Source organism: Nipponia nippon, unplaced genomic scaffold, assembly GCF_047370975.1.
Source record: "Nipponia nippon isolate SJK-2023a ecotype South Korea unplaced genomic scaffold, ASM4737097v1 scaffold_9, whole genome shotgun sequence".
Lineage (NCBI taxonomy): Eukaryota > Metazoa > Chordata > Aves > Pelecaniformes > Threskiornithidae > Nipponia > Nipponia nippon.
Window position 1 is genome coordinate 19,920,057 of NW_028262413.1, and position 12,477 is coordinate 19,932,533.

General features: G+C 43.7%; 1 protein-coding gene across 9 annotated transcripts in view; it reads right to left on the bottom strand.

Annotated features, from left to right (window-relative positions):
* Positions 1–140: 140 nt before the first annotated feature.
* Positions 141–12,477, bottom strand: part of DCAF1 (DDB1 and CUL4 associated factor 1) — a 59,414-nt gene continuing 47,077 nt past the window's right edge. For 4 of the 9 annotated variants that reach the window (XM_087744510.1, XM_087744501.1, XM_087744506.1 and 1 more), the window contains 4 exons: positions 10,346–10,601; positions 4,094–6,587; positions 3,362–3,453; positions 141–2,590 (listed from right to left, as the gene is read on the bottom strand). In XM_087744510.1, coding sequence (XP_087600636.1) covers positions 6,529–6,587; positions 10,346–10,601 — 315 coding nt within the window. In that variant the 3' untranslated portion in view covers positions 141–2,590; positions 3,362–3,453; positions 4,094–6,528. The other 5 variants (XM_087744502.1, XM_087744509.1, XM_087744503.1 and 2 more) reach the window with 5 other exon arrangements.

A 12,477-nucleotide genomic window follows, 5' to 3' on the forward strand; every position in this document is an offset into this window, starting at 1 on the left:
CTGTCAAGAGCTGGAAGGTGATGGTCCCAACCCGTTTCAGTTTCTCAGACCCCAGCCTCCTGCACCTCCTCTGTCTCTATACGTGTCTTGCAAGATGGGAGGGGGAAGGGGGGTTCTCTGTGCTGTATGAGAGACTGAAAGGTTGGTTCTGTATCTTTTTTTTTTTTTTTTGTCCTGTTTGCTTTTTATTTCATAAATTTGAGTCTGGATGCATTCCTATTGATTCTCTATTCGAGGATAGAAGCTTCCCAGGAAGCCAGCTACCAAGGAAGCAAATCCTGATCAAGAATCGAGTGGGTTTTGTACACAAGAAAAAAATTACAGTTAATACTTGGCGAAAAGTTTGCTACTAAGGAGTCAACTCTATTCAATTCTGTGAGGTCTGAGAGCACCCAATACATGTGTCAGTCAGATAGAAGTTCCTGGGTGAAACAAAAATGAGACTTGATATTCCCAGTTTTTATAAAAGGAAAAAAAAACAAGCAGGAGAAAAAAAAAAAAGTAATTTAAGGGGGAACCCTCTTGGGCCTGTATTAGATGTAGGACAAGCAAATAGAGGGCACAAAGGTTTTGGTGAACTGTAGGTGCCTGTTTGCGTAGTCGATCATGTTGCACTATCTGAAATCCTTTATTGAAAGACAAACAGCAAAATTTTTTTTGCTAAAGTCGAAGCTTGTTTGCAGGCTTACAAAAAAAAAAAAAGGAGATAAACGTGTCTGGCTGTCTGAAAATGTGTTATGTTACCGCAAGTAACCTGTCTATGACTGTAGGAAACTCTGGAGATCAAAATTTGAAATGGGATGGGTCCATTATCTTTTCTATCTGTGGTATGAGACAGTTGTTCAGGAGAGAAGCCAGGACATCTGCACCTCTGCTCAGTAAAGTAAGGATGCGGTAACTAGTTCAAATTTGAGTTAAAAGCCACACTGTTCAGTTTGGGGATATTTTTATTTTTTAAAATGATGCCTGTAGATTTTAGGAGGCTTACAGAAAATTGTGTGGAATTAAAAACACTAAATTTTAAAGTTTCTTTAAATGTGCAGGTTTTTTTTGTTTTGGTGGTAAGCAAGTGAACAAAATCCTGGGAGAACCAGAGTCTTTCTTGCACCGGTCTCTGTGACCAAGCAGACTCACTTGCTGACAGCTGCCAAAGGCCCTTTTAAAACTGTGCTCTCAGGTATGATTGGTATCAAAACCTATATAGCAGGGAGCATAACTCAGTCTAATGATGCTTTTATTCTTTTTTATTTTTTAACCCTGCAATTTCACAGTGGGGACATCATCAGCTGATGATGTATGAGCGGTTGCTTAATTTAATAACGTATTGATACCAACAAGTATGGGTTGGTTTGTTGTTTTGTTTGGTGGTTTTTTTTTAACATTTAATACTGTGATTATATTAAAAGTAAAACTGATGAGTTAGTGTGATCATGAGGGGGGTTAGTATTTCACTTTATGATGCATTTTCTGTACCCCAGAAAACGTAATCCTGTCTGTAAGGGCCCAAGCACAGCTACCAGGCCACGGAGGGTTTTGTCCATGGTGTGCAGGCACGGTTCAGTGAGCTGGCTCGTCCGCTGGGAGCAGCAGGGCTCCAGGAAAGGTGATTTACGCTGTGGGAGCAAAGGAGCAACGCTGCTGCTCCCAGCCGCCAAGCCGTGTCTCCAGGCTCACTGCACTGGGTTGCACCGGGCAGCGCAGAGGTACCCTTCACCACACCACGGCCGCACAGCGTAGGGTAGCTGGACTGCCCCTGGTTTTACACGGTTACAGGGACACCAACTTTTAACCTTGTTACCGAGTCCCCCATGCTGTTGTAATGTAGACAGTGCCAAATGTCAACAATTGTAACCGTTAAGTGTTATCTGAAACCAAGTGCTATTAAATACCCCTTATGGCCAGAGTCATAGAGTGATTAGAGCTTTTTGTCAGAGTATCCTCTGTGTTGGAGACGTCCGTTCAGTCTGAGGCAGAGTGCATGGTGGTGCAATAACGAATGCCTGGCTGGCTTGTTGCTGGCAGGGAGCTGTAGCTCGTGCTGCTGTGGAGTGGCCTCATGTGCCTGTGTGTGTTACAGTGTGTGAATGTGAGGAATCAGAAGGGGGGGGGGGGGAATCAATACATGATAAAAGCTGCAACTGCCTGATGGCAAAGCCAGGGAACCACTAGAAATCCTTTATCTCCCACTTTTCCTTTTGAGGCAAGTAAATAATAACGTAAGGGTTTTTTAGAAGACAAACATTGTCATGTTTTTAGTTGGATAAGATTTTTTAATGATGGGAGTTCTGTTCCCAGTGAGGTGGCTGATGGTTGTGAGCATGTGTGCATGAATGGGGGACCAACAAATCTCCTTTCTACAAACAAATCAAAAAGGCCTAAATGAGAAGTCAGAGAGCTTAAGGAAAAAAATACCTGGGAGAGACGCAGCATTAGCCCTCTAACCTGATGGCCTGAGCCTCTCAGCTCCCCAGGATGCAAGTGAGCCACAGATGTTGCTTGAACAGACAGACTGTGCCGAGGCCAAAGGCCCCTGTAGTCCTGTCCCCCATCCCTCACACATGCATCCAGGCTGCTTCCGAGAGAAACAGGCCTGAAAAAGGGTAGATAGACAGTTAGAGCAAAGTAACACTACACCTGTATCTTACAGCTTGCAAGACTTGGCCCTTAAATTGGGATGGGATGCAGTTCTGCAGAGAAGATAGATGGTAGGAGTGAGAGGAACACCACGTTGTTAGTTGGGAGGCCTGAGAGCCTTGGGGATGTTGGAATATGGTGGGTGTAACAGTGCTGGGCAGTTGTGGGGGGGTGGGGGGGTGTTTTTCAGCTTGGTACAGCAGTGGCAGTAAGGTAACCGCAAAAAGGTAATTGTCTCTTGTCTCTTTGAGGGTGATCTGAAACTTGAACTGGGACCAGGGTGCGGGATGGTGGATTTCATGGTCTGAGAGCATTAGTGTTTAGACAGAGTTGCTTTTTTTTTTTTTTTTAAAGACCCATTCAGTAAATATTCTGCCTTACAAAGCCTCTTTTTGACATCAGTTGTTAGCCATCTTTACTACAACAGAAACGTGGACAAGAGGGCTAGCCCTAAGCCGTCCCAGGTGCCCAGCATGTGCATATGACCAGTGCTGATGAGCCGATCATACCTTGATTACTACCCTTAGCTAACACACAGGTTAAACCACAGACCGGCCCTGACGTTTCTACGCTGCTCTCTAACCCATGGCCTACATGAGGTTTTTTTTGACCCACTGTGCTGCAGGGATACGTGTGCAGCCTCCCAGGGTGCTGGCACAACGGTTACACAGCCTGTACTCCATGGTGCTGTGTTGCAGTATAGCAAATGGGCCCAGCAGTTACTCACGGTCTGGTCATAGAGTGAGGGCACAGGCTGGGGCTGGGCTGGTCTCTGCTGACATCATGGGAGGAAACAGTATCCTTCCTGCAAAGGCTCCCCTCCATTGCAGAGGGAGGTATATGTCTTAGCCAGCTGGCAGGACATTTAAATGCCCCTTCCACCCCCCAAACCAAGGCCTGTAATGGCTGCGTAGAAGAAATACTGTATGGCATCACATCAGCAACATGCTGTGCGTATTCAGGAAGATTACAGGCCTTTTTCCAAACACCAAGCTTTTAAGTAGATTAAAACATGATGTCGGGGAAGAGGTGATTTTCCAAACGCTGAGATTCCTCCTCATCCCAACTAGTTATAGAACTATGCCCTGACAAAAAACAACAAACCCCTGCTAGTGTTCAATTCCAAATCCCCATTTTGCACCCATCCTGTTACAGTCACCCTGTTCCCCAGCACTCGTAAATGATGCCGGGCAAGAACAAAGGCACAAGCACAGGGCACAGGCAGCCTCCCCTGCCATTGCGTATTTAACTTCGGCAGCTCTGTGATAAGCAGAGAGGCCGAGCCTGCCCAGGACAGGCAGAGGGGGCTGCTTTAGCAACTTTTGGTGGGTGATCTGCAGGCTGCAGCGGCCGGGCCCTGCCTGCTTAGCCACAGGCTAAGGCCCAAGCAGGCTCCCTTTGGCTCTGATCAATAAAACTAGGATAGGTGTGGGAGGGGAGGGATCGCACATATACTTACAGTGGCCCGGTTTCAAGTCAGATTTATAAATAGGAGCTCCATTCTAGACGTTTTGGTTCTGTCTCACAAAACTAGTTGGTAAATTTCTCCAAGATAGCCAGGTCCAAAACAGCAACAGATGCAGCCGATTATAGCTGTGGTATAAAGCCAGAACAAGATATGGACATCTGGCACAGTATCTCCCTCTGTTATTAGTAGTTGAGTACATGCTTTTTTTTTTTTTTTTCCTCTCTCCTCCTGAGCAGCACATTTTCTAAGGTAAAGTTGCATAAGATGTTTTTTGATAAGGCAGAGGCTGGCTTCCACAGCTATTGGATGGTATATCCGATTTTCAATCCCCTCATTTAATCAGAATGCTGCTCCAATTGCTGGTCTTAAATGCTGTAGTAATCGCAACTCGTTCATCTTTATCGACTCTGTAGGGCACAATTATCCATTATAAGTTGCAGCAGAACCTTTCATTTTAATTATTAACAAGCAGCCCATGGTAAGTGCATTAAGTAGATGCGATGCTGCAGGGAAGAAAAGCTATCCTTTCTCTTGGTTAAAAAGAAAATCCTTCCTCTTCAAGCAATGAAACCTTGAGCCTTAGTTGAAACGAGCACAGTTCTTGGTGGAAAACTTGCTGGAGTGTCAAGGAGTGAGAAGCCTCCAGCTCACTGTTCTGCCTCAAACCCTATTCTGAAAGTGGCCAAAACAGAGAAAGGGTAAAAAGTTGAGTGGATGGTATCTGAACACCTGGGAGTAAATAGCACATTTAGTGGCCTTGTCCAAGCAAGCAATGAGCATACTTACCTTCCAGTTCTGACTCACAGAACTAAGTTGCGCAGTTGTGTGCTGTACAGTGAAATCAAACACTCAACTGCAATTTTTTTTTATCCCCTTCTAAGGGCAGGGCCTCTTGTCATGTACAAACAGGAGCACCTAATTTGCCTTCTGCCAGTATAGCCACAAGGCAGCCTACATAATGCCAAACCACACATGGATGAGGAGGGCCCAATGCTGCTCCCGCCTTCTCACACGCACCAGCAAGGTGGTGAGAGTTCCCTGCAGCTCACCGCGCTTCCTGGAGCTGAACCACAGAGTGGATACTCTGGTGCATCTTTAAACAAAATCACAGCCCAGCATTAGCAGCACCTTCCAGCTCCCACACAGCGCAGTGAGGATGCGGTGCCGTGCTGCCCATAACCCCACTGAGAATTCAAGGCTGTCGGGCAAACCAATAAGCCAGATATTGAACCCACGGGCACTGTGAGACGTTGTGCAGCTCTGGGAGTCCCCGTGGACTGGAGCAGCATGTGGAGCCTGCACTTTCAGAAATCTCACCTCTTGCTTACTTTGCCATTACTTATTGCAGTCAGGCCACTAGCTACAACTAGCTGCTCTCCTGCACGGGGCTGCTCCTCAGGTGCACAGAGCACTGCTTTTGCATGGGTGGCAGAGGAATGCATGGCTACAATTCACAGCCATAAACAGAGACAGGATTTGTATTTAATTTTTTAATAAATACACTTTACATTAAAGAAAAAGGCCTTCAATTTGCAGTTTCCACACAGAGAGCAAGAGGGAAGGGGGGGGGAGGGGAAAAAAAAGATTAAAAAACTTGAACCACAAAGGGCAGAGGGGAGAAAAAGGGCTCAAACTTCTATCCCAGATCCCTGTGTCTTCAGGAATACCAGGCTCTGACTAGGCCAAGCCAGGACTTCAGCCTCCCACTATAGCTGGTATCACAGCAAGAATCTCCGCTTGAGACAGCCTGTACCTTCAGTTACCAGACACCCCCAGGGCTCTTCCCTGGAGGACAAAAGCATCTGAAACACACTGGTGCACCAGCAGGTGTTAACACCTGTTGCTTTTTCTTTTTTAAAAATAAAATCATATTTAAAATAAAAATATTCTTACTCCTCAACAATTTTAGAAATGATGATCCTCTTATTTCATTTAGTAGTTGCATAAAAATGCCTCTTCCTTTAAACAATTTTTCTCCCCTGAACCTACCCCATGGTAACAAGGTACTACAGGAATACAAAGTTCATCCCCTCTTTACTAGAACACTTGCCTTTTTTTTTTTTTTGTTGTTTTATATAAAACTATTTCTGTTCTTTAGGAAAGAACTTTATACAAAGAAAATATATTGTGAAATATTTTCAGAAGTTTCCTTGAAGAGGAGAGTCATCTCAGCCTAAAATAAAAAATAAAAAAAAAAAGGCAGAGAGAAAAGAGGCCTAACCCCAGGTCTCTTTATTGTAGAGCCTCGGACTTAGCCCCGAGCCTCAAACTGACTCAAACCAACACAGCGGATGGGCTGGAGTTCCTCAGGTTTTCCCAGGAGAAAAAGGGTTGGGGTGCTCAGAATCGGTTTCCAATTTGGTCTCCGGTCTTCTGCTGGGAACGGAGCGTCTCCTCCTGCCAACACCCCGCCTGGCAGTCACTGCTCACTCATTCAGAGACAGGATTATGTCGTCCTCCAAGTCAGAGTTATCTGAGCTGTCAGCTGAAAAGGAGACATGTAGGTTACGTTTGGTTTGTGGAAGAACACAGCTGTCAGGGCTTCTAAGCAAGGCAACGCATTCATAGTTACAAGAGATGGCCACCACCTGCTTGAGACCAGCAACTCCCCAGCAAGGACGGAGGCAGCTAGCACCCTTAGTGCATTTCAAGTCAATCAAAAGCAGTTAGCAAAGCTGCACCAGAGCTTTCTTTCCCTGGTTAAAACAGAGGGTCAAGAGGAGAGCAGCTTTAGCAAGTGCAGTTTCTATTAGCTGGCAGGTTTTTTTCCCATGACAAGATGGGGAGGAGGACACCAGCAGTAAGTTACCTGCACATGAGCTGCCTGCACAACTTATTGTGCACATCCAAGTGTAATAGCTCTACATGGTGGGGGCTGGACAGATCTGGCAGTCATTCCTCACAGCTGTTATTTGAAAGCAAGCTTGACAGTTCCACCAACCTGATGTGGTGAAATATGGCCTCTGTATAATGTGCATGGGGCCAATTCATTATGCAGTAAGTTAGACCCAGACTTTCTCAGTACTAGGTTCTTATTGGTCTGTCACTCCCCTCTGCACAGCACAGCAGGAGAAGCAATCACACGCTCACAACTAGAGCCTTCCTCTAGCAACCCGAAGGTTTCTGTAATGAATTTAACTACATGGCACTCATTAAAGGTGACCTGAAAATTGTGCTTTTCCTGGTTTTCTTCATTGTGGTACAGAACGAAAACATGAAAGGATTTGCCAGAGGCAGTCACACACACACACACACACTTGCTTTTTATCTTAAAACGTAAGATCTCTCCTCCCTCAGCTGTACAAGAGGGAAGTGGTAGCAGCTCTGGCAGCAAGAGGTCTCCTGCCTTACCTTAGAGGTGACGTTGGTTCTTTTTCTTATGTGAATTCATTGGATGCTGCAGTTAACTAGGTGTTAAAAATATTAAAAAAAAAAAAAAAGAAAAATAAAAGACACCAAGACTTCATCTTAGCCATCTGAGTTATACTGGATCTCTAAAATGCCTGTCAAGGTAAGCAAGACCTTCTGGAAGGTTCACCCCTTCTCATGGTGCTTTCCTTAGGGAAAGAAAAAAAAAATCACAGGCAAGGAGCAGAGGGCACAAACCCTTTCCCCCAACCTTTGTCCCTGAAGATCAACCAGATGCCCTTCCACTGTGAACAGCAAGGGATGCTCCAGCCTCACCATCTATCATACTGAGCCTAAACTGAGGGGTCATCAGTACTCCCAGAACAGCTACAGCCACGTGAGGGGAGCTGGAAAACACCAGCCAGTGCTGCAGCAGCTACACTTACACAGTAAGAGGGAAAGAAGCACAAGCGAGATAATCCAGAAACTCTGGAGAAGAGAAGCTGAAACAGTTGTTGCTTTTTTTTAAAAAAAAAAAACACCAGAGGAAAGCTTTGAAAGGGGATCTCCTAATTCTTTATTCTCCAGTCCACCACACAACCTTCCAATTTTGAGCTCCATGTCTATAAGTAAACCTGACTGCAGTTAACTGCTTGGCAGAAGCTTACAGACCTGCCTGGAAGTTGCCATTTTTGATTACAGAAGAGAAGAGGAAACAAGAGACAGCCATACTGCTGGTGAGAATTCTATATATTTCTTCCATCCTCTATCACACATGCATTTCAAAAAGGACACCCCACTGTCCCAGGAACAAGCTCTTGAAAGATCTGCACGATGCGTAAACTGCTTTGGACAAGACAAACAGATCCACCCTCCCCAAGGTGGTAACGAAGGAGGAGGAAGACAAACTTATACTTAAAAGGTTCTCCATGGATTATTCCTGAAAAGGAAACAAAATCTCTTCTAAAGCACAAGTAACCAAAGCCACTCACTCTCCTGTTTCAACTGTTCTTTGAATTATTTTGTTTTGAAGCGCACCCACTGTATGTTATGGAGGTTCATCCAAAGTACAGCAAGGGTCTGCAGTAGAAAGCAATCTAAATTCATCACCGTGCCTCAGATCTGTACTTTGCAACAGTGTCAGTGCCCTTACAACTATTAATTCTGGAACACAGCATAAGCAAAGGAGAGGGAAATTTTAATTGCTCTTGCTGGGTGAGAAACAAAAGCAAGCCACATAAAGTTGAAGTCACAGAGAAGAAGCCACAGAACCCCACTCATCAAACCCTGTGCAAGGACCACACATTCCGCCTGGCAGAGCTGCACTCCCTGCTTTAAGCTCCCAGTGATGCTACCAAGCAACTTAACAGCCACAGGATGGGCTGGCTGCAGCTCCACAGCAATATCAGTTCAAAGTTCTGATCACGTGGTTCTATCCATCAATGGTGTACAGATGTGGCCATTTCATAGTATGCAGTGCTCTGCAGAGCACACCTGAAATAACTAAGTGTCAAGTAGCACCTAGTTTTGTTACAGGAACAGTTATTGAAATGGCCTCAACTTCCCCTCCCTTCTGCCCCTTGGACAACTGAAGTTACAGCACTCTGGGTGCTCTCTTAATAGCTTCTGGCCCTGCACCCCCTGAGGAAACAGAAGTGGAGTTGTGTCAAGAAGGTCCTGCCAGCTACTGGGACAGGCAGAAGTTATCTGCAATCCCAAAATGTTGAACTGCAATATGCTATTAATGAATTTGAGCTATGTAAATGTCCAATATGGCCCTGCATTGTATACCTACTACCTTCAAGAAAACAGCAGACTGGCGCCACAGAATAACTCTGGCAACCTCATGTGGCCACATCCTTAAAAACGACTGAGCTGCATTCTAACAGAAAAGAGGGGCATGAATGAGTCTGCCAGCCACATTAGTGCCAAAACAGAGCCCTGGCATGCTTAATCCTCCAACACATTGGCAGAGAAGATTGATTCCCATCTCAGCTCTCACATTAATCTCCTATCACTGCAGGACTTTAAACACCTTGCACACTGTAATTCCTTATCCTTACCAACCCTTTAACTTAAGGTAACTATATTATCTCCATTTTACAGCGTGGAAATTAAAGAACTAAGTGGCTTGGCCACGCATACTCAAATATTGTGCTGCAAAAAAGGGAAGAGAATCTGGTGTCACAAATCCCAAGCCCAATGCTATCCTATTCACCTTCTCTCTCTTGTGAAGCCTTTTTCCAAATTGAATTGCTTCATAAGAAGTTCAGACCTTTCTTACACACGCGCACACACACACGCTTTGTTAACTTTTCAAGTCTCTGTATTTGTGGAATGCCAGAAAAAACGAACAATTTAAATCTTATCCCAAAAGTTATGTTAGCTTCAGAACAGTATAAAAAAGGAAGTGAAGTCAGAAATGCCATGTGGGTTTTGCACTTTAAGCAATTACAAAAGAGAAAGAATAGCACAAAGGAGCAAAAATGCTTCTCTGTCCTTATAGGTACGAATAAGGCAAAGACGACAGGTGAGGTAACAGTTCAACCAGTTCCCCTTGAAAGGCAGGACAGGGAAGCAACCAGACAAGGCTTCTTGACATGGAGTTTCTTGGCCTGCCTTTAAGTTCTCACACACACACCTGGGAGCACTTGAAGAAAGGAGATACCTTCCTTTCCGGAACTCACAGTTGTTCACTCAGGTAAGATCGGTTTTTACCCATAGATTACTTTGAGAGGCCACAGGTGAACAAGAATGATTATTTTGTGCCTTTCATACCACTGAGGGGGAAAGTCAGCCAAGTAATTTCAGGGAAGACTTAGATGTTGCGTATTTGCCAGGACATTAAACAGAAGACAAGGTCACCTGTGGTTACCAAGCTGGGCACACACTTACTATCTCCAAGAATCAGCTCAACTTCCTCATCAGCATCAGAATCTTCATCTTCACCCTCATCTCCCTCTTCCAGGAGGTTGGCAAGCTCCTCATCATCGGAGGGAGAAAAGTCATTTTCTCCATCCTCACCAGCATTCTCATTGTTCTCATCCTCCTCCAGCTCAGCCTCCAGCAGCTGGTCCGTATCTAGTTCATCAAGGTCATCTGTATCATCATCATCTTCATCATCATCTTCTTCCTCTTGCTCTTCTTCCTCCTATAAAGACAGCAAAAATAGTCCATTGCAGACATTAAAACAAATGTAAAATGGAATAAGAATAATTGAAGAAAACATACCTATAGTTTTCACTTCTCCCCATATTCAGACATCACACATTACAAACACTTCCCCATCACCCATATAAACACTTTCTCTCCACAACTACAGAACATGACACATGCTAGATCATTTGCAGGCCTGCAAAGTCTTATCTGCAAAATGCTGGTGCAACATAGGTACCATTGGCTGAAGCTCCTCTCCAATACTGGCCATCAACGTGTCACCACAATGCACTCTTGAGAAGGACATGCAATAAGATCTGTTAATCCATGGCTTTGTTGCTAGTCTTGTACAAACTGCTTTAGTTTCAACTAGACCAAAACCTCTACTTTGCATCAAACAGCATGCAGCATAGGATGTTCAGTCTCTCAGTCATTCCTGATTTAGATGAGAGGTAAAATGTAGGGAAAGATACTATTAGCCCAAACCAATCCCTGAATCACTCAGCTTCAGATGACAGAACTGTTTAAAGCAGCTCAGAAGTCTCATCTTTGGCATTTACCTGTGGATCAAGATCTTTCTCTATCAAACCATAAGAACTTGCATTCAGTAAAGCAACTGAATTTCTCATTGTACAGATCAAATCAGAAATCCATGGCTAGCAGATAAAACTGAGTGGGAAGAAGCTGTTACAGTCCTATCGTTCTTCCAGACAAACAAGAGGTGAAAAAGTGCCATCACAAGCCAAGCTCCAGGAAGTCTTCAAGACTCAAAGAAAGGGTTCAATATACCTGCACATCTTCTCAGAGTCATACCGTTTTTCTCTAACGGAATGCTCTCATGTGGCAGGAAGGCAGCTCTCAAGTCATTCACTCTTAATTGCCCCTTTGTTTTAGGAGGGAACACATCTTGCAAAATTATGAAGCAGTTAGGATAAATATTTAACAACCCACTTCTAGGGTTAGTTTGGTCCTCAAGCTCACCACACTCACACTGTGCTGTTTATACTGCTGCATTTTCAGGTCTAAAAACACAGAAGAAAAAACCTTACTAAAAAAAGTAAGGTTTTTTCTTCTGTCTTTTTCTTCAGTCAGTACCTACTTTTTCTTCAGTCAGTACTATTAAAAAATCCACCACACCTACAAAAATCCAACATCTGTCATAGGCAAAAGAAACAAGGAATGCCAAGAAGCCTGGGCAAATTTTATTGTTTCTTCACTTGCAAAAGGCAGCCAAGTCTCCTGTACTGACCAGAAGTGTTGTGTTACTGAAATGGAGATTACAGTATAAAAGCATTGGTTTGCTACATACAGTTTTCTTTCTGAAAGAGCTTGTATTAAGTAAAAATTAAAACAACCTGTATTAAAGCCTAGGCTTATTTTAGGCAATGGCAAACTTTACTTTGAGTCAATGAGTCCTCAAATAAACGGACAATGCTTTTTGAATTGTATACACACTGGGAGAGGAAATACCTTACTTGCAGTTCACAGTTTTAAATTGCAGTGCCGTACTGAGTATCATTTTCCATAAAATATATTGAATTCAGTATAAATGCTTTTGCCTTAATAACTTTTACTTTTGTTCTATGCAGTATCTGCAGAGAAACCAATGTCTTAAACTTTATTCAGAATTACTCTATTCAGAATTGAAAAACTGATTAAAAACTGAAAAGGCAGGAGAGTTTATTTTCCTTTTTCAGTTTCTAAATAACTCTAAAGATGGAAAGGAGGAGATCAATTTATTTTAAAAGCTTGGAAAAATTAAGCCAAGTTTTTTCAGTGTCTGAAGATAGAGACACAACTGTAGACATTAGGAAAGAAGTGTATTGTTTACAAGATTCATTAAAAGTCTGTGTAGTTGAAACCTAAAGGAT